Source organism: Glandiceps talaboti, chromosome 11, assembly GCF_964340395.1.
Source record: "Glandiceps talaboti chromosome 11, keGlaTala1.1, whole genome shotgun sequence".
NCBI classification, from domain to species: Eukaryota; Metazoa; Hemichordata; class Enteropneusta; family Spengelidae; genus Glandiceps; species Glandiceps talaboti.
The window spans coordinates 23,810,681-23,834,456 of NC_135559.1; the positions used below are offsets into that span (position 1 = coordinate 23,810,681).

At 34.3% G+C, this 23,776-nt stretch overlaps 1 protein-coding gene across 2 annotated transcripts in view; it reads left to right on the forward strand.

Moving 5' to 3' along the window:
* Positions 1 to 22,263, forward strand: part of LOC144441920 (cAMP-dependent protein kinase catalytic subunit PRKX-like) — a 156,980-nt gene extending 134,717 nt beyond the window's left edge. Inside the window, exons 4-8 of one of the 2 annotated variants that reach the window (XR_013481588.1) lie at positions 2,957 to 3,076; positions 3,465 to 3,560; positions 11,017 to 11,152; positions 20,110 to 20,199; positions 20,698 to 20,732. Coding sequence is in view for 1 of the 2 variants with exons in the window: in XM_078131186.1 (XP_077987312.1) it covers positions 2,957 to 3,076; positions 3,465 to 3,560; positions 11,017 to 11,152; positions 20,698 to 20,823 (478 nt within the window). In the remaining variant the exon portion in view is untranslated. Of the gene's footprint in view, positions 1 to 2,956; positions 3,077 to 3,464; positions 3,561 to 11,016; positions 11,153 to 20,109; positions 20,200 to 20,697 lie in introns of both variants that reach the window. The other variant, XM_078131186.1, reaches the window with a different exon arrangement.
* Positions 22,264 to 23,776: the final 1,513 nt, after the last annotated feature.

Here is a 23,776-nt window from a genome sequence, read left to right on the forward strand (position 1 = left end):
TCATGTCTATAGTAACAGCATCAGTGTATATCACAACTCATGTCTATAGTAAAAGCATCAGTGTATATCATAACTCATGTCTATAGTAACAGCATCAGTGTATATTATAACTCATGTCTATAGTAACAGCATCAGAGTATATCATAACTCATGTCTATAGTAACAGCATCAGTGTATATCATAACTCATGTCTATAGTAACAGTATCAGTGTACATCATAACTCATGTCTATAGTAACAGCATCAGTGTATATCATAACTCATGTCTATAGTAACAGCATCAGTGTATATCACAACTCATGTCTATAGTAAAAGCATCAGTGTATATCATAACTCATGTCTATAGTAACAGTATCAGTGTACATCATAACTCATGTCTATAGTAACAGTATCAGTGTACATCATAACTCATGTCTATAGTAAAAGCATCAGTATATATCACAACTCATGTCTATAGTAACAGCATCAGTGTATATCATAACTTATGTCTATAGTAACAGCATCAGTGTATATCATAACTCATGTCTATAGTAACAGCATCAGTGTATATCATAACTCATGTCTATAGTAACAGCATCAGTGTATATCATAACTTATGTCTATAGTAACAGCATCAGTGTACATCATAACTCATGTCTATAGTAAAAGCATCAGTGTATATCATAACTCATGTCTATAGTAACAGCATCAGTGTATATCATAACTCATGTCTATAGTAAAAGCATCAGTGTATATTATAACTCATGTCTATAGTAACAGTATCAGTGTACATCATAACTCATGTCTATAGTAACAGCATCAGTGTATATCATAACTCATGTCTATAGTAACAGTATCAGTGTACATCATAACTCATGTCTATAGTAACAGTATCAGTGTACATCATAACTCATGTCTATAGTAACAGCATCAGTGTATATCATAACTCATGTCTATAGTAAAAGCATCAGTGTATATCACAACTCATGTCTATAGTAACAGTATCAGTGTACATCATAACTCATGTCTATAGTAACAGCATCAGTGTATATCATAACTCATGTCTATAGTAACAGCATCAGTGTACATCACAACTCATGTCTATAGTAAAAGCATCAGTATATATCATAACTCATGTCTATAGAACAGCATCAGTGTATATCATAACTCATGTCTATAGTAACAGCATCAGTATACATCACAACTCATGTCTATAGTAACAGTATCAGTATACATCACAACTCATGTCTATAGTAAAAGCATCAGTGTATATCATAATTCATGTCTATAGTAACAGCATCAGTGTATATCATAACTCATGTCTATAGTAAAAGCATCAGTGTATATCATAACTCATGTCTATAGTAAAAGCATCAGTGTATATCATAACTCATGTCTATAGTAACAGCATCAGTGTATATCATAACTCATGTCTATAGTAACAGCATCAGTGTATATCATAACTCATGTCTATAGTAACAGCATCAGTGTATATCATAACTCATGTCTATAGTAAAAGCATCAGTGTATATCACAACTCATGTCTATAGTAAAAGCATCAGTGTATATCATAACTCATGTCTATAGTAACAACATCTGTGTATATCATAACTCATGTCTATAGTAAAAGCATCAGTGTATATCATAACTCATGTCTATAGTAACAGTATCAGTATACATCATAACTCATGTCTATAGTAACAGCATCAGTGTATATCATAACTCATGTCTATAGTAACAGTATCAGTGTACATCATAACTCATGTCTATAGTAACAGTATCAGTGTACATCATAACTCATGTCTATAGTAACAGCATCAGTGTATATCATAACTCATGTCTATAGTAACAGTATCAGTGTACATCATAACTCATGTCTATAGTAACAGTATCAGTGTACATCATAACTCATGTCTATAGTAACAGCATCAGCGTATATCATAACTCATGTCTATAGTAACAGCATCAGTGTATATCATAACTCATGTCTATAGTAACAGCATCAGTGTATATCATAACTCATGTCTATAGTAACAGCATCAGTGTATATCATAACTCATGTCTATAGTAACAGCATCAGTGTATATCATAACTCATGTCTATAGTAAAAGCATCAGTGTATATCATAACTCATGTCTATAGTAACAGCATCAGTGTATATCATAACTCATGTCTATAGTAACAGCATCAGTGTATATCATAACTCATGTCTATAGTAACAGCATCAGTGTATATCATAACTCATGTCTATAGTAAAAGCATCAGTGTATATCACAACTCATGTCTATAGTAACAGCATCAGTGTATATCATAACTCATGTCTATAGTAACAGCATCAGTGTACATCATAACTCATGTCTATAGTAACAGCATCAGTGTATATCATAACTCATGTCTATAGTAACAGCATCAGTGTATATCATAACTCATGTCTATAGTAAAAGCATCAGTGTATATCATAACTCATGTCTATAGTAACAGTATCAGTGTACATCATAACTCATGTCTATAGTAACAGTATCAGTGTACATCATAACTCATGTCTATACTAACAGCATCAGTGTATATCATAACTCATGTCTATAGTAACAGCATCAGTGTATATCATAACTCATGTCTATAGTAACAGCATCAGTGTATATCATAACTCATGTCTATAGTAACAACATCTGTGTATATCATAACTCATGTCTATAGTAACAGCATCAGTGTATATTATAACTCTTAGCAACATTAATTATACTTCAAGTGTCCTAAGTGAAGATAGAGTACTAATCAATGTTGTAATAAACAAACCCTCCACAAAATTACCACTCTTAAATGATTCCCCAAAATATTCAGTTATAGATACATGAGAGAACAGAATTTACCCAATGTATTTATTTTAAATTGCTGTCTGTTAAAAAGGATATCCAATTGATATCTTGCCTGATATAGTCATGTCATTGATAGTTTTACATTGTATATTATTATTGAAGAACATGGACGCTATGTGGAACACCAGAATACCTAGCACCAGAAATTATACAAAGCAAAGGTCATGGTAAAGCTGTAGATTGGTGGGCACTAGGAATTCTTGTATTTGAAATGCTTGTAGGGTGAGTAATGAACTAGTGATTATAACCCCTATATCATGATCATACATGATATGCACAGCTTACTGTATTACTGAAAGTAGTGTTTTAGCAATGAAGTAAATGACAGTTTGCAACAATGAGTGTTCATGGACTCTGGGTCCATATTTAGTAATGAACATTTCTACTCATGGAGTCAAAATATGTCTCGGAAGCAAATCCCAAATTTTCGCCGACATCTCGTCTGCATTGTCAGGGGTGTATTAGACATATTTACTCGTTATGTTTACTGTACTTGTAGTTTGTATTAGACATATTTACTCGTTATGTTTACTGTACTTGTAGTTTGTAATGACATATTTTCTATTATAAACTGTCTTTCAACAATGACATGATATATTTTCCATTGTAGTTATCCACCATTTTTTGATGATAATCCATTTGGTATTTATGAGAAGATCTTGGCTGCTAAGTTAGACTGGCCAAGACATCTTGACCCCACAGCCAAGTAAGTCAAAGAAGTCTTATAACACTCAAGTCTTACTGTCTTAAAGGGAAGGTCCAATTAAATACATTTGCAATTTTGGATAACTCAACTTTGTGTTTTTAACTTATATATAAGTGAATTTTAGAAATAAAATGAAACATATGAAAGTTATGTGACTTTGAAATGTCAAAATTCTGTGATGTTGAGCCCACTGTGTGTTGCCATTTTGTGAACTTCTGTCACAAAGGATACTGGGAAGACTCCCTGCTTGTGTCACACAGCTGTTCGCATTGACGCTAGAGAAATCTAATCAATGTGGAACGTTGTATGTGCACATGTGCAGATATGCGGGAGTGCAGGTGTTGCTAGGGAATACTATGCAAATGAGCTAGGCAAGCGATGCAGCAACAACAGATAAATCACATGACTTCATTTGAAAATTCAAGTTTAAAACCCCTAAAAAATAAAATCAGGTTTTGATATTGACTGATCAGCGATAGACAGACAACGTCATTGGCTTTGATCTAAGGGGTTGACAGTTCTAGAAATTACAGCAATTTTCACAACATGACCATTACTTCCGGGATTAACCAAAAGACTATGAATTTCTAGTAAACAATGTCAAGTCGGTCAGATTTATAATGGGATGTATAATAGACAAATTAGTATGTAAAAATACCTGGTGTTTGTTAGCCTAAGTTATGTAATCGTCTAGATTGTTCCCATATCGAATTGGGCACATGTAGTGAACTGTCACATTGTATCAATAAACATTCAGCAAACAAAATCTCTGTAAATTTATGCATATCAGGTTATTTTTTCATCATTTTTCAGAAGTGTGTATCACAGCGACAATGTTGAATGAGAAATTTGACGACATTTATACTTTGATCAGCAACTGCGTAGTTTGTTGACGACATAGCACTGACAGTGAATGCTGTGCATGTTGTACATTACCTCACATGAGAATGACACCATATCGGATGTTTTTTGATTATTAAATTATCAAGTTGGCCAGATTTTTCTACCCCATAAGTTAGTTTTTAGCACAACTGAACTGATAAGATTCAGTAGTGCTATAGGCATCGCTGTCTGTCTGTCTGTCTGTCTGTCTGTCTGTCTCTGTCTGTCTGTCTGTCTGTCTGTCTGTCTGTCTGTCTGTCTGTCTGTCTGTGTGTGTGGATGTGTGTGTGCATATGCTGGACTGATTGCTTTGATATTTGGTGGTTGTGTTACTTTGAGTGTCTAGATGGGAAATTTTCAAATGAAAATGATTGCATCAGAGATGTGTGTTTTGGGTCAAAATTGTGATTTTTGGTCAAAAATTTTAAACTCCAAAACTACTGGGCAGATTGGCCTGAAATTTGGTGGGAACGTTCTTAGGGGAGTGTAAATCAAGATTTTCTTCGTGACATGATGATTCCATCAGTAATATGCAAATTAGGGCTAAAAATGTGTCTTTTTGGTAAAAACTACTCAGCAGATTGGGCTGAAATTTAATGGGGATGCATCTGGGGGAGTATAGATGAAGAAATATTAAACATGTAATAATCTCATCAGTTATATGCAAATTAGGTGTACAAAAAATGTGAATTTTGGTCAAAAATTTTTATCTCAAAAAAGTGTTATTCTGCAGATTTTCTTCCAAATAATTTGACACAATTGGCCCTAGCAACCATGACCACACCCTTAGCAACAACCAAATGGCAGTATATTTTGGTCAAATAACAACATCATAGGGTAGGCAAGTGGGTAAACATTCAAAAAATGTATGCAAATATCCCTAGCAATCATGACCACGCCCATAGTGTATTTCACAAAGATATCAAGAGGGATTAATAGACAAATGAATAAACATAAATATATTATGTAAATTTGCCTAACAACAAGACCACGCCCATAGTAACAGCTAAACAATCACATATATTGCAAAGATAACAGGAATTAGTGGACAAATGAATAAACATTCAAAAAATGTATGCAAATTTGCTTTCCTGCGGTTGATACATCGATGGAAACAATTTACTTTTGTTCGGGTAGTGTCAATAATTCACCAAATTTTATCGAAGTCTGAGACATCACATAGCAGTTGAAATAAAGTGTCCTGGCCTGCACAGCATTACTGTTCTCTCCGATGCTAAAGTATGACCAATTGAGAACTTCCCAACTTTGGAATTCTGAGGTTAGTTAATATGCTAAGCTGGTAGAAATGTGTTAATTGGCCTCATCATCTATATCAACAGAAATAAAGAAGTGTCGGGTATTTGCATAATCTTCTTTTCCATCTTTTCATTGTATGCATGGACACTCAGACCACTATAGAAAGTTGTCCTGCTGCTAGACGTTCGGGCTTTCTCCCGACGAAGTTTGCTGTGATGGCGAACGCCCATCCTTGTCATATTGTAAATTCAGAATAACACCTGAGGTCTAGTAGCTAGACTAGGACATGAGTAGCTGTGGCCAGATTCATAGGAAGTATTTATAGTAGGACCACAGAAACTTCAAAGGCTTATTTATTCCTTATTGTTTAGTATAATGTCGTAGCCTTATTTTACAAATTGTGACACGAACTTGGCTGCTTTATAATGAACATGCAGGACAATAGCCACCTTAGCTCTGAAATATGATTTGAGAACTCTCTGTCAGCAGTTGTGTCGCAGTTCTCTGAGTGCACATTTCCAAACTTTGACCCCTCTTTTTTACACCTGACCCCATGAAGACATTACACAAATATCCATTATCGGATAAAATCTAATTTTAGACTCTAGGTTAGATGCTTGCTCTGATTCACTTTTTATGATATTATCCTATAAAAAGTACTCTGTACGTGCGAAGAGTAATATTAGAGTCTAAAATTCGATTTTGTTGGCGTCTGTCAAATCGCTACCTAGTCTTGCTGCTAGATGTTCGTGCTTTCTTTCGATACTATAAGCGAACGAAGTTCGCAGTGAGGGCTTGCCTTGGATGTTCCATCCTCGATAGCGATGTTCGGTCGTGTGTCGTATTGTATCGGAAGGACATCCGAGGTCTAGCAGATAGTCTAATCGCTACCATGAAAAGAGGCCAATGGTTTGCGTGATGTTGAAAATAAAACATCCATATGATTATTATATTGAAACGGCTTAGTGAATACACACAACTAGCACTATAAACGGAGATGTGTTCCAACTCAGACTCAGACCACTAATGAATATTTTCAGTGGTCTGAGGTTACACAGACAAGGAACACAAAATTGCAGTCCCGTGCTTTTATAATGTTTTGCACTCGCAAATCCGTCATCAAAGAATGTACACTTGCTATTGAATCCAGGATGAATAAAGTTTAAACGTTGTAAACCTTTCTCGCATATATTCTGACAGTGATGTTGAATTTGAGGGAAAATTCTGTTTCACAATAGAATAGACTAGCCAAGATTTAATACTGACTACATAGCTCTTCAATGTAAGTGTGAGCAGTGAAGTGAAAACAGCTAGTGTACTTCCCGTTTCTCGGACAAGGCAACATTATATCGCCCTTCACATGCTATTGTTTGTTATTGGTAAAACAAAAGGCGTTCTATAGAATATCATATCCCTTCATCGCTAAAATTAACACAGACGATAAAATGACAAATGCAAGTTATCGAATATTCAGGACAAACACCTTTTTCAGTTAGAAAAACTTCCCTTTTTGAAATGGAGATTAGTCCCCAGCATCATTTTCACAAATCTGCGAAGAGGCCTTGATTGACACAACATTGTACAGTCATGGACACAGTCTATCTGAGAGACATTCCTTACTGTTCACAAATATAGACATTTCTACTAGGCTACATCCATTTCGTAGGGTCTATGATCCATCTCAGACCGGTTGACCACTAGTGGTCTGAGGGTCTATGTCGCCCTGCTTGCATACGGAGTAGGTCGCCTACAAAGAGACAGTTGTGAAACCTGGGCTTACCTGAAATGCTAGTAACTAAAGATTTAACCCATCTGTGTTCAAATATCAGCAATAAATCGACTATTTAGTAATTTTACCTCGCCTTGACTACAAAAGTACTAGTCCCAGTCCGGAGGACCAGAAATCCCGAAATCACAAGTTCAATCGTAATGAATGCCCACGTGGACGCCCGATCAAATGAGTTTGTAAGGCGGGACTTTGAAATCAATCGGAACTGGAAAAGTTCCGATTTAGACACTTTTTGTGATCGTACCAGCGACTACTATCGTCAAAAAGATGTAAAATGAGTACATATTCGACCGATTGCTAATATTTGATAGCTTTATATACACAAAAAATTATATGTAATTATTTTGTTATTGTGCGAAAGTATTTTGTTTTCGCACTCGCTATAGGCCGGTTACTTTTCATAGGACGGTGTTGAGCGAAACGCGTGCACCGTCTGCAAGCAGGACTGTGATCCATGGTACAACATCTGAGCACAGGCAAGGAACACAGTTTCTTGTCTGTGATCTGAGGTACAACTACTGACCATTATCGGATTGAGAGGTGTCAACGAGTTCCAGCAAGATGCTTAGTTTAGACAAACAAGTTTTATTTACACATAGCCCCAAAGCATAGGCTGGTGGCATTATTCACCATATGGGTACAGGTACAAGAAGGTGCTAAAAGGTGTTACTTTTAGCATCGGCAGAATTGTAATGGTGTATAATTTATTGACGTACGTGCAGTGTAGAGGCGTATAGTAGGCAAACTGGGGAAGGCATTGTTTGTGGAGATGTTGTTTCTAAAAAATATATATGTTGACTGTTGTCAAGTTGCTATGACAGCAGTGGGTAGCTAGGCTGAGGTCACCAGTAGGTGTAGGACGGATTATCAACACAAGTCATCAAAGGAATATGAATAAAGGAAATGTATCTGCATCAACTTTAAACACTAAGTCTTCTGAAAATATTGAAAACAAGTGTTCTTTTTTTATTTAGATTTAGTTTCAACATTTCGAAGTGTCACAACAGTGAGATATACATTATGTCTATGATGCATGACACATGAGTATAAATTAATTACTTTTAATAAAATTTCCTGACAATCTGAATGAAGTACCATTTTTCATTTGTTTGACATATTGGATTTAAAGTGTTACTATAAAGGGTTATATAGTAACAAATGTAGTAATGTTGTTTCACCATATAAAAAAGATTCTTTTTACTTTAATTGCTGGTAGTAAAGGTCAACTTACTTTTACATGACTAAAATGATTACACTAAATGAGAAATAAGGTACCAGTTATTGAAATAGGCCACTACTGTACAAGTATAAATACTTTCCCCATGTACAAATCATCTTTGTTTATTGTTTATTTACTTACATTTGTTTATTCATATATTTTGGGGGGTTGCTGTTGCAGAAGATATTTATCACATTTCTTGCTTTTCTTATTTCAATAAAAAAATTACTGAAAATGGATCAGATGCACAAGTGGTGATGTAAAATATTTCAACAATATAACTTTGATTTACAGCCATGTCAGTGGTATTTACAAATTCTGATATCTAGTTGCAATCTTGTTGCTTGACATTTTTGTTTTGTATCTGGATTCACTAAAGCAAACAGGAAATACACTTAGAGATAAAAGACCTCTTACTCCACCTAAAAGAAATTTGATTACTTCTTTGTCAAAGTGGTAATAGTATAAAAACAGTCAAAAATAAAAAAAATGGTAGTTACTAAAATGCATATATAGCCTATGTAGGCCCAACAATGTTACATATACTTTCACCATTAAAATATATCACTTTATGATAAAAATCCAGTTATTGCTGTGATCCCTGAAACCAAAGATGGGGAGAAATGAATATATAAATATAAACAGTAAATAAACACATGCAGGTCACCCTTGTCTGTCATTCCCGTCAAAAGGTCACAAATGCACATGGCGACACTTTCTGTCAAAGTGCAATATACCTATATTACGGAACCATTCACTGCATGCACTCGTACTTCTACAAGTTTGACTGTCGACAATGGATTTATGCGGGCCAAACTTGAGAGAAGATTGTTTTAGCATTAGATATGAAAATATACATGAAGTCTTATTTGAGTCTACAGCTAAAATTTGACACACAGAAAGCATGGGGTACACCATCAATAACTACGTATGACACCATGACATTGCATACACGTTTGAAACTACGACAATATCGTATGCGGTATGGCCAACATTTAATTTGGCCGCCACCATGACCAACAAGATAAAACACTAATCATAGGCAATTTTGGGCTGAAAAAATCTGATTTTATGAGTAGATCAATGAAATAGTTTGACTAACAGTAATATCAACATACATACCACAAAACAAATGCACGTAATGGCGTTCCATCTTCTTGATTATGTATATCAACATTGTCAATATTTTTTCAGCTTCAGAAAGTGTAAAAATAAGATTCAACCTCTCTATCCTTCGGGATAGTGATCATATATATTATGCCGATCCCATGACCAATATTTGATGATAATTTCAATGTTTGTAAGCAAAATTATATACGAGAAGCGATCGTAAGGTCAAGGCCCTCGCATTCAATGCACGTTGATAAACTATGACAGATTGCTTTGTTTGTTGTAGACCATGACACGTGCAAGTGCACATGGCGGAATTATGCTCATTGATTGGTCAATGGAATCTGTCAATCAATCTTAGCAATCAGTCAACTGGATAGTCATTCAGCAAATGAACACCTATTTTTAGCATGGACTAGCATATGGATAAACATTTTTAAAAACTGTACAGTTGTGCTACAATGCCATTGGCGGTATTTTTGTGACTGAATGGTAACTATATAACAAAAGTACAATATTTTACCAACTTTCTGTGTGAAATGTGTTCTATAGTGTGTGTGAGTCATCATATGAAACCACTAACCACTTTATTACTTTGCTAAAACAAAAGTGCATAGTTGAAGAGCTGAACAGCAGAACCACTGCTACATATGTTACAATAACAAAACAAAAAGAACAAAAAAACCAGCTGGATTTAAGCAAAACGGCGACATACATGACCTTGTTATATCGGAAGCTATAAGCTATACCAAAAATAATTGAATTCAAAAAATGGTATAAATCACTTCTCACACATATTTATTTTATAAATAGAAATTGCAATGTCATTTGATTGGACTTTCCCTTTAAAGGAAGAATTAGTCAAGACATGAGGAACCCATCCGTGATATGCAAATTAGGCCTAAAGATGAATTTTGGTCAAAACATTATTTCTTATGAACTATGATGTAGAGTTTGCTTAAATTGTAGGGATTCTTCCAGAGATGCAAATTTATACCCTACACTATGTTGCTGTATATGTTACTGTATATTTTTAAATTACAGTGAATGTAATATTTCAGTAGTTTGAAATCGTATCATTTCAATAATTGGGTGTTCAACATATTGAGGTATCACTTTTTATTGTTTGATAAGTTTGGAGTGGAGGTCTGTTGAGGAATGAGTTTATAACTGTTGTATGTGATCTGTACTTTATACAGAGACCTAATAAAACGACTGCTTGTTGTTGACCGAACAAAGAGACTGGGAGCCATGAAAAATGGTGCTGACGATGTACGCAAACATAAATGGTTTAAAGGAATGGACTGGGATGAAGTCAGGGATCGTAGATTAACGGTAAGTATGAGAGTGTAGATTAACAGTAAGTATAGCAGTGTAGATTAACAGTAAGTATAGCAGTGTAGATTAACAGTAAGTATGGAAGTGTAGATTAACAGTAATTATGGCAGTGTAGATTAACAGTAAGTATAGCAGTGTAGATTAACAGTAATTATGAGAGTGTAGATTAACAGTATGAGAGTGCAGATTAACAGTAAGTATGAGAGTGCAGATTAACAGTAAGTATGGCAGTGTAGATTAACAGTAAGTATAGCAGTGTAGATTAACAGTAATTATGAGAGTGTAGATTAACGGTATGAGAGTGCAGATTAACAGTAAGTATGAGAGTGCAGATTAACAGTAAGTATAGCAGTGTAGATTAACAGTAAGTATTGCAGTGTAGATTAACAGTAAGTATGAGTGTGCAGATTAACACTAAGTATGAGAGTGCAGATTAACAGTAAGTATAAGAGTGTAGATTAACAGTAATTATGAGAGTGTAGATTAACAGTAAGCATAAGAGTGTAGATTAACAGTAAGTATGAGAGTGTAGATTAACAGTAAGTATAAGAGTGCAGATTAACAGTAAGCATAAGAGTGTAGATTAACAGTAAGTATAAGAGTGTAGATTAACAGTAAGTATGAGAGTGTAGATTAACAGTAAGTATGAGAGTGCAGATTAACAGTAAGTATGGCAGTGTAGATTAACAGTAAGTATGAGAGTGTAGATTAACAGTAAGTATAGCAGTGTAGATTAACAGTAAGTATGGCAGTGTAGATTAACAATAAGTATAGCAGTGTAGATTAACAGTAAGTATAACAGTGTAGATTAACAGTAAGTATGAGAGTGTAGATTAACAGTAAGTATGGCAGTGTAGATTAACAGTAAGTATGAGAGTGTAGATTAACAGTAAGTATAGCAGTGTAGATTAACAGTAAGTACAGCAGTGTAGATTAACAGTAAGTACAGCAGTGTAGATTAACAGTAAGTATGAGAGTGCAGATTAACAGTAAGTATGGCAGTGTAGATTAACAGTAAGTATGAGAGTGTAGGTTAACAGTAAGTATAAGAGTGTAGATTAACAGTAAGTATGAGAGTGTAGATTAACAGTAAGTATGAGAGTGTAGATTAACAGTAAGTATGAGAGTGTAGATTAAAAGTAAGTATGGCAGTGTAGATTAACAGTAAGTATGGCAGTGTAGATTAACAGTAAGTATGAGAGTGTAGATTAACAGTAAGTATGGCAGTGTAGATTAACAGTAAGTATGGCAGTGTAGATTGACAGTAAGTATAGCAGTGTAGATTAACAGTGATTATGAGAGTGTAGATTAACAATAAGTATGAAAGTGTAGATTAACAGTAAGTATGGCAGTGTAGATTAACAGTAATTATGAGAGTGTAGATTAACAATAAGTATGAAAGTGTAGATTAACAGTAAGTATGGCAGTGTAGATTAACAGTAATTATGAGAGTGTAGATTAACAGTAAATATGGCAGTGTAGATTAACAGTAAGTATGAGAGTGTAGATTAACAGTAAGTATGAGTGTAGATTAACAGTAAGTATGGGATTGTAGATTAACAGTAAGTATGGTAGTGTAGATTAACAGTAAGTATAAGAGTGTAGATTAACAATAAGTATGAGAGTGTAGATTAACAGTAAGTATGGCAGTGTAGATTAAAAGTAAGTATGAGAGTGTAGATTAACAGTAATTATGAGAGTGTAGATTAACAATAAGTAGAACTATAGATGAAGTCAGGCAGTGTAGATTAACAGTAAGTAGAACTATAGATGAATTCAGGTATTGTAGATTAACAGTAAGTAGAACTATAGATGAAGTCAGGGATTGTAGATTAACAGTAAGTAGAACTATAGATGAAGTCAGGGATCGTAGATTAACAGTAAGTAGAACTATAGATGAAGTCAGGTATTGTAGTTTAACAGTAAGTAGAACTATAGATGATGTCAGGGATTGTAGATTAACAGTAAGTAGAACTATAGATGAAGTCAGGGATTGTAGATTAACAGTAAGAAGAACTATAGATGAATTCAGGTATTGTAGATTAACAGTAAGTAGAACTATAGATGAAGTCAGGGATTGCAGATTAACAGTAAGTAGAACTATAGATGAAGTCAGGGATTGTAGATTAACAGTAAGTAGAACTATAGATGAAGTCAGGGATCGTAGATTAACAGTGAGTAGAACTATAGATGAAGTCAGGGATTGTAGATTAACAGTAAGTAGAACTATAGATGAATTCAGGTATTGTAGATTAACAGTAAGTAGAACTATAGATGAAGTCAGGGATCGTAGATTAACAGTAAGTAGAACTATAGATGAAGTCAGGTATTGTAGATTAACAGTAAGTAGAACTATAGATGAAGTCAGTGATCGTAGATTAACAGTAAGTAGAACTATAGATGAAGTCAGGGATTGTAGATTAACAGTAAGTAGAACTATAGATGAAGTCAGGGATTGTAGATTAACAGTAAGTAGAACTATAGATGAAGTCAGGGATTGTAGATTAACAGTAAGTAGAACTATAGATGAAGTCAGGGATTGTAGTTTAACAGTAAGTAGAACTATAGATGAAGTCAGGGATTGTAGATTAACAGTAAGTAGAACTATAGATGAAGTCAGGGATCGTAGATTAACAGTAAGTAGAACTATAGATGAAGTCAGGGATTGTATATTAACAGTAAGTAGAACTATAGATGAAGTCAGGGATTGTAGATTAACAGTAAGTAGAACTATAGATGAAGTCAGGGATTGTAGATTAACAGTAAGTAGAACTATAGATGAAGTCAGGGATTGTAGATTAACAGTAAGTAGAACTATATATGAAGTCAGGGATCGTAGATTAACAGTAAGTAGAACTATAGATGAATTCAGGGATCGTAGATTAACAGTAAGTAGAACTATAGATGAAGTCAGGTATTGTAGTTTAACAGTAAGTAGAACTATAGATGAAGTCAGGGATCGTAGTTTAACAGTAAGTAGAACTATAGATGAAGTCAGGGATCATAGATTAACAGTAAGTAGAACTATAGATGAAGTCAGGCAGTGTAGATTAACAGTAAGTAGAACTATAGATGAAGTCAGGGATTGTAGATTAACAGTAAGTAGAACTATAGATGAAGTCAGGCAGTGTAGATTAACAGTATGTAGAACTATAGATGAAGTCAGGGATCGTAGATTAACAGTAAGTAGAACTATAGATGAAGTCAGGGATTGTAGATTAACAGTAAGTAGAACTATAGATGAAGTCAGGGATTGTAGATTAACAGTAAGTAGAACTATAGATGAAGTCAGGGATTGTAGATTAACAGTAAGTAGAACTATAGATGAAGTCAGGCAGTGTAGATTAACAGTATGTAGAACTATAGATGAAGTCAGGGATTGTAGTTTAACAGTAAGTAGAACTATAGATGATGTCAGGGATTGTAGATTAACAGTAAGTAGAACTATAGATGAAGTCAGGGATTGTAGATTAATAGTAAGTAGAGATGAAGTCAGGGATTGTAGATTAACAGTAAGTAGAACTATAGATGAAGTCAGGCAGTGTAGATTAACAGTAAGTAGAACTATATATGAAGTCAGGTATTGTAGATTAACAGTAAGTAGAACTATAGATGAAGTCAGGGATCGTAGATTAACAGTAAGTAGAACTATAGATGAAGTCAGGGATTGTAGATTAACAGTAAGTAGAACTATAGATGAATTCAGGGATTGTAGATTAACAGTAAGTAGAACTATAGATGAAGTCAGTGATCGTAGATTAACAGTAAGTAGAACTATAGATGAAGTCAGTGATCATAGATTAACAGTAAGTAGAACTATAGATGAAGTCAGGGATTGTAGATTAACAGTAAGTAGAACTATAGATGAAGTCAGGGATTGTAGATTAACAGTAAGTAGAACTATAGATGAAGTCAGGGATTGTAGATTAACAGTAAGTAGAACTATAGATGAAGTCAGGGATTGTAGATTAACGGTAAGTAGAACTATAGATGAAGTCAGGGATTGTAGATTAACAGTAAGTAGAACTATAGATGAAGTCAGGGATTGTAGATTAACAGTAAGTAGAACTATAGATGAAGTCAGGGATTGTAGATTAACGGTAAGTAGAACTATAGATGAAGTCAGGGATTGTAGATTAACAGTAAGTAGAACTATAGATGAAGTCAGGCAGTGTAGATTAACAGTATGTAGAACTATAGATGAAGTCAGGGATTGTAGATTAACAGTAAGTAGAACTATATATGAAGTCAGGTATTGTAGATTAACAGTAAGTAGAACTATAGATGAAGTCAGGGATCGTAGATTAACAGTAAGTAGAACTATAGATGAATTCAGGGATCGTAGATTAACAGTAAGTAGAACTATAGATGAAGTCAGGTATTGTAGATTAACAGTATGTAGAACTATAGATGAAGTCAGGCAGTGTAGATTAACAGTATGTAGAACTATAGATGAATTCAGGTATTGTAGATTAACAGTAAGTAGAACTATAGATGAAGTCAGGGATTGTAGATTAACAGTAAGTAGAACTATAGATGAAGTCAGGGATTGTAGATTAACAGTAAGTAGAACTATAGATGAAGTCAGGGATTGTAGATTAACAGTAAGTAGAACTATAGATGAAGTCAGGGATTGTAGATTAACGGTAAGTAGAACTATAGATGAAGTCAGGGATTGTAGATTAACAGTAAGTAGAACTATAGATGAAGTCAGGGATTGTAGATTAACAGTAAGTAGAACTATAGATGAAGTCAGGGATTGTAGATTAACGGTAAGTAGAACTATAGATGAAGTCAGGGATTGTAGATTAACAGTAAGTAGAACTATAGATGAAGTCAGGCAGTGTAGATTAACAGTATGTAGAACTATAGATGAAGTCAGGGATTGTAGATTAACAGTAAGTAGAACTATAGATGAAGTCAGGGATTGTAGATTAACAGTAAGTAGAACTATAGATGAAGTCAGGGATTGTAGATTAATAGTAAGTAGAGATGAAGTCAGGGATTGTAGTTTAACAGTAAGTAGAACTATAGAAGAAGTCAGGCAGTGTAGATTAACAGTAAGTAGAACTATATATGAAGTCAGGTATTGTAGATTAACAGTAAGTAGAACTATAGATGAAGTCAGGGATCGTAGATTAACAGTAAGTAGAACTATAGATGAAGTCAGGGATTGTAGATTAACAGTAAGTAGAACTATAGATGAATTCAGGGATTGTAGATTAACAGTATGTAGAACTATAGATGAAGTCAGGGATTGTAGATTAATAGTAAGTAGACCTATAGATGAAGTCAGGTATTGTAGATTTACAGTAAGTAGAACTATAGATGAAGTCAGGGATCGTAGATTAACAGTAAGTAGAACTATAGATGAAGTCAGGGATCGTAGATTAACAGTAAGTAGAACTATAGATGAAGTCAGGTATTGTAGATTAACAGTAAGTAGAACTATAGATGAAGTCAGGGATCGTAGATTAACAGTAAGTAGAACTATAGATGAAGTCAGGGATTGTAGATTAACAGTAAGTAGAACTATAGATGAAGTCAGGCAGTGTAGATTAACAGTAAGTAGAACTATAGATGAATTCAGGTATTGTAGATTAACAGTATGTAGAACTATAGATGATGTCAGGGATTGTAGATTAACAGTGAGTAGAACTATAGATGAAGTCAGGGATTGTAGATTAACAGTAAGTAGAACTATAGATGAAGTCAGGGATCATAGATTAACAGTGAGTAGAACTATAGATGAAGTCAGGGATTGTAGATTAACAGTAAGTAGAACTATAGATGAAGTCAGGTATTGTAGATTAACAGTATGTAGAACTATAGATGAATTCAGGTATTGTAGATTAACAGTAAGTAGAACTATAGATGAAGTCAGGTATTGTAGATTAACAGTATGTAGAACTATAGATGAAGTCAGGCAGTGTAGATTAACAGTATGTAGAACTATAGATGAATTCAGGTATTGTAGATTAACAGTAAGTAGAACTATAGATGAATTCAGGTATTGTAGATTAACAGTATGTAGAACTATAGATGAAGTCAGGGATTGTAGATTAACAGTGAGTAGAACTATAGATGAATTCAGGTATTGTAGATTAACAGTATGTAGAACTATAGATGAAGTCAGGCAGTGTAGATTAACAGTATGTAGAACTATAGATGAATTCAGGTATTGTAGATTAACAGTAAGTAGAACTATAGATGAAGTCAGGGATTGTAGATTAACAGTATGTAGAACTATAGATGAAGTCAGGTATTGTAGATTAACAGTAAGTAGAACTATAGATGAAGTCAGGGATCGTAGATTAACAGTAAGTAGAACTATAGATGATGTCAGGGATTGTAGATTAACAGTAAGTAGAACTATAGATGAAGTCAGGGATTGTAGATTAACAGTAAGTAGAACTATAGATGATGTCAGGGATTGTAGATTAACAGTGAGTAGAACTATAGATGAAGTCAGGGATTGTAGATTAACAGTAAGTAGAACTATAGATGAAGTCAGGTATTGTAGATTAACAGTAAGTAGAACTATAGATGAAGTCAGGGATCGTAGATTAACAGTAAGTAGAACTATAGATGAAGTCAGGGATCGTAGATTAACAGTAAGTAGAACTATAGATGAAGTCAGGCAGTGTAGATTAACAGTAAGTAGAACTATAGATGAATTCAGGGATTGTAGAATAACAGTAAGTAGAACTATAGATGAATTCAGGGATTGTAGAATAACAGTAAGTAGAACTATAGATGAAGTCAGGGATTGTAGATTAACAGTAAGTAGAACTATAGATGAATTCAGGGATTGTAGAATAACAGTAAGTAGAACTATAGATGAAGTCAGGGATTGTAGATTAACAGTAAGTAGAACTATAGATGAATTCAGGGATTGTAGAATAACAGTAAGTAGAACTATAGATGAAGTCAGGGATTGTAGATTAACAGTAAGTAGAACTATAGATGAATTCAGGGATTGTAGAATAACAGTAAGTAGAACTATAGATGAAGTCAGGGATCGTAGATTAACAGTAAGTAGAACTATAGATGAATTCAGGTATTGTAGATTAACAGTAAGTAGAACTATAGATGAAGTCAGGGATCGTAGATTAACAGTAAGTAGAGCTATAGATGAAGTCAGGGATCGTAGATTAACAGTAAGTAGAACTATAGATGAAGTCAGGGATCGTAGATTAACAGTAAGTAGAACTATAGATGAAGTCAGGGATTGTAGATTAACAGTAAGTAGAACTATAGATGAAGTCAGGGATTGTAGATTAACAGTAAGTAGAACTATAGATGAAGTCAGGGATTGTAGATTAACAGTGAGTAGAACTATAGATGAAGTCAGGGATTGTAGATTAACAGTAAGTAGAACTATAGATGAAGTCAGGGATTGTAGATTAATAGTAAGTAGAGATGAAGTCAGGGATTGTAGTTTAACAGTAAGTAGAACTATAGAAGAAGTCAGGCAGTGTAGATTAACAGTAAGTAGAACTATATATGAAGTCAGGTATTGTAGATTAACAGTAAGTAGAACTATAGATGAAGTCAGGGATCGTAGATTAACAGTAAGTAGAACTATATATGAAGTCAGGTATTGTAGATTAACAGTAAGTAGAACTATAGATGAAGTCAGGGATCGTAGATTAACAGTAAGTAGAACTATAGATGAATTCAGGGATTGTAGATTAACAGTAAGTAGAACTATAGATGAAGTCAGGGATTGTAGTTTAACAGTAAGTAGAACTATAGATGAAGTCAGGGATTGTAGATTAACAGTATGTAGAACTATAGATGAAGTCAGGTATTGTAGATTAACAGTAAGTAGAACTATAGATGAAGTCAGGGATCGTAGATTAACAGTAAGTAGAACTATAGATGAATTCAGGGATCGTAGATTAACAGTAAGTAGAACTATAGATGAAGTCAGGGATTGTAGTTTAACAGTAAGTAGAACTATAGATGAAGTCAGGGATTGTAGATTAACAGTAAGTAGAACTATAGATGAAGTCAGGGATCGTAGATTAACAGTAAGTAGAACTATAGATGAAGTCAGGGATTGTAGTTTAACAGTAAGTAGAACTATAGATGAAGTCAGGGATTGCAGATTAACAGTAAGTAGAACTATAGATGAAGTCAGGCAGTGTAGATTAACAGTAAGTAGAACTATAGATGAAGTCAGGGATTGTAGATTAACAGTAAGTAGAACTATAGATGAAGTCAGGGATCGTAGATTAACAGTAAGTAGAACTATAGATGAAGTCAGGGATTGTAGTTTAACAGTAAGTAGAACTATAGATGAAGTCAGGGATTGTAGATTAACAGTAAGTAGAACTATAGATGAAGTCAGGCAGTGTAGATTAACAGTATGTAGAACTATAGATGAAGTCAGGGATTGTAGTTTAACAGTAAGTAGAACTATAGATGAAGTCAGGGATTGTAGATTAACAGTAAGTAGAACTATAGATGAAGTCAGGGATTGTAGATTAACAGTAAGTAGAACTATAGATGAAGTCAGGGATTGTAGTTTAACAGTAAGTAGAACTATAGATGAAGTCAGGGATTGTAAAAAGGAACAGGGTTTCTTTTCCGTTTTTGTATTATTATAAAAGGAAACGGCAATGGAAAAAACAAATTGTTTTCCTTTTTCGTTTTCCGATCGAGAAAACGAAAAACGAAGCAGGCACTGGTTTTTCGTTTTCATTGATTGTGTTAAATGAAAAAGGATAAAAGGAACAGCGTTTGTTTTCCGTTTTTGTATTATTATAAAAGGAAACGGCAATGGAAAAAACAAATTGTTTTCCTTTTTCGTTTTCCGATCGAGAAAACGAAAAACGAAGCAGGCACTGGTTTTTTGTTTTTCTTGTTTGCAATAGACAAACAAAAAACAAATGGACGGGGTATATACACAGACTTAAATTCTTTATTTTTTTGTTTGTGTTTTGCAGCTCACCAAAATTATACCAAAAGTTATTCCATGACAGTTTGTTTGTTTGTGTTTTACAGCCATCAATTGTACCAAAAGTTACTCCATGACGGTTTGTTTTTTGTGTTTTACCAAAAGTTACTCCATGACAGTTTGTTTGTGTTGTACAGCCACCAATTATAATGAGTATAAAATTGGCGTCTCTGCTTGCACAATTTTTAAAATTTAAAAATTGTGCAAGCAGAGACATTCCAACTTCCATCAAAAGGCTGTGAAGCGGAATCTTTCCCTGTAGTCTCAACAGTATTATTTCAGTTTTGATTGAGTCCGTCAGGTGTCTTCAGATCTGACGCTATCTGACACTGAATCTGACGCTCAATATGATGCTAGCTGAATCTGAATCTTAATCTGACGCCAACTTTATACTCGTCAATTATACCAAAAGTTACTCCATGACGATTTGTGTGTTTGTGTTGTACCAAAAGTTACTCCATGGCGGTTTGTTTGTTTGTGTTTTACAGCCACCAATGATGGTTTGTTTGCTTGTGTTCTTAGCCACTAATTATACCAAAAGTTACTCCATGGCGGTTTGTTTGTTTGTGTTTTACAGCCACCAATTATACCAAAGTTACTCCACGATGGTGACACTCAGAACTTTGATGACTATCCCGAAGACAGCTGGCAAAGTGCTCCACCAGTTCCTAAGAAGGATGTAGAGATATTTAAAGATTTCTAAAACAACAATTAATATACTTCAAGTGCTTTAATTAAAAAGTGTTTCTCATTTTAATATGAGGCACTTCGGAATCAGTATTCTTATTAAACAAATACTTGTATCCCCATCTATGCACAGCTAAGTTTCTACTGTCTTCCTTATGTAGGGAGTCACTATAGTATTCAATATTGATATCAACACTTGTATCTCCAGAACCTTGCAATCATAGAACTGGCCTGATTGAGGACATGAGCTATAGGTCACTTGAAGCCACCCTAAAAACTGTCCTGAATGTGTTATGTAGGAGTACATAACTGTGGAAACATTGACAATAAATCCACTCCTCTACTATAAGTGCCTTACTAGAACATTATGCCTTCATGTAAGTGAAATTGTTTAGACAACAATCACAGCATTAATATTTGGCATATTTTAGAATGTAATTATATTTGTATTGATAGCTTTCTGTAGTGGTTAAAACCGATAGAATACACTCCAAATGATCCAATTACCATGGACACACAGGTCAAATCATCCAATTACCATGGACACACAGGTCAACTCATCCCATTGCAATGGATATACACACAGGTCAGATGACCCAATTACTATGGATACACTGGTCAAATGATCCGATTACCATGGATACACAGGCCAGATGATCTAATACCATGAATACACAGGTCAGAGGATCCAATTACCATGGATACACAGATCAGATGACCAAATTCAGGGATGGTGGTGGCTGAGTGGTTAGCTTGTATACCTCTTACCTCAGCAGCCTGGGTTTGAACCCACCAGGTGTCAGCTGGGTTTAAGAAGCTGCAAGTAAGAAGAGTGTCATTCAGTTTGACTCATACAATACAGGTTTTCCCTGTGTACTCCGGTTTCCTCCTGCACTAACACTGAACCAAAGGAGGCTATAAATGGGACTAGCTCCTGTTGGTCATCCGATAAATAAATAAATTACCATAGATACACAGGTCAGATGATCCAATTACCATGGATACACAGATCAGATGACCCAATTACCATAGATGTGAAGGTCAATTTAGCCAATAACCATAGAAATGCAGATCAGCAATTCAATCACCATGTTAAAATAGTAACCTTTTGATCAACCACCCATACTTTTCTTTCTACTGGTAACGGCTGGAAATCTTGTTTTCTTGAAAATTTGTCAAAATCAACTGAAGAGGGCGCAATGCTCTTAGACGCGGGCATACCTGCAAGTGACCATATGTTAAATTCATAAAAGTATATGTAGGCAAAGGGAGTCATAGTTTATTTAAATAATAACACATGCCAGCGAGGGCAATATCACAATTTAGTGCCTGCCCAAGGGTTAGCACTCTTTACCAAGAGTTTGATGATGCCCAAGCCGAAGTCCGTCTGTCCGTCCGTCTGTCCGTCCGTCCGGAGCTGTTTATTGGAGATGCCTGGACCGATTTTTTTCAAACTTCAAACAAATATATATATATATATATATATATATATATATATATATATATATATATATATATATATATATATATATATATATATATATATATATATATATATATATATATATATATATATATATATATATATATATATATATATATATATATATATATATATATATATATATATATATATATATATATATACCAATTACCTGGACCAAATCATTGATATATATTTTATATATACCAAGTATGTGGACCAAACCATTGATATATATACAAAATGTACCAATTACCTGGACCAAACCATTGATATGTACCAATTACCTGGACCAAACCATTGATATATACCAATTATCTGGACCAAACCATTGATATGTACCAATTATCTGGACCAAACCATTCATATATATACCAATTACCTGGACCAAACCATTGATATGTACCAATTACCTGGACCAAACCATTGATATGTACCAATTACCTGGACCAAACCATTGATATGTACCAATTATCTGGACCAAACCATTGATATGTACCAATTACCTGGATCAAACCATTGATATGTACCAATTACTGGACCAAACCATTGATATGTACCAATTATCTGGACCAAACCATTGATATGTACCAATTACCTGGACCAAACCATTGATATGTACCAATTACCTGGACCAAACCATTGATATATATATACCAATTATCTGGACCAAACCATTGATATGTACCAATTACCTGGACCAAACCATTGATATGTACCAATTATCTGGACCAAACCATTCATATATATACCAATTACCTGGACCAAACCATTGGTATGTACCAATTACCTGGACCAAACCATTGATATGTACCAATTACCTGGACCAAACCATTGATATATATATACCAATTATCTGGACCAAACCATTGGTATGTACCAATTACCTGGACCAAACCATTGATATGTACCAATTATCTGGACCAAACCATTGATATGTACCAATTACCTGGATCAAACCATTGATATGTACCAATTATCTGGACCAAACCATTGATATGTACCAATTACCTGGACCAAACCATTGATATGTACCAATTATCTGGACCAAACCATTGATATATATACCAATTATCTGGACCAAACCATTGATATGTACCAATTACTGGACCAAACCATTGATATGTACCAATTATCTGGACCAAACCATTGATATGTACCAATTACCTGGATCAAACCATTGATATGTACCAATTACTGGACCAAACCATTGATATGTACCAATTATCTGGACCAAACCATTGATATGTACCAATTACCTGGACCAAACCATTGATATGTACCAATTACCTGGACCAAACCATTGATATGTATACAATTACATGGACCAAACCATTCATATATATATGTATACCAATGTAGGTCCTTAGAAACACAAATGCCAAAAACTTGCTAAGCCACCTGACTAATATAATTCATATGCTTTAAGTTTCAATCCATAAAGTTGACTAACAGACCAAAAAACAACTAATATTTAGAATATTTG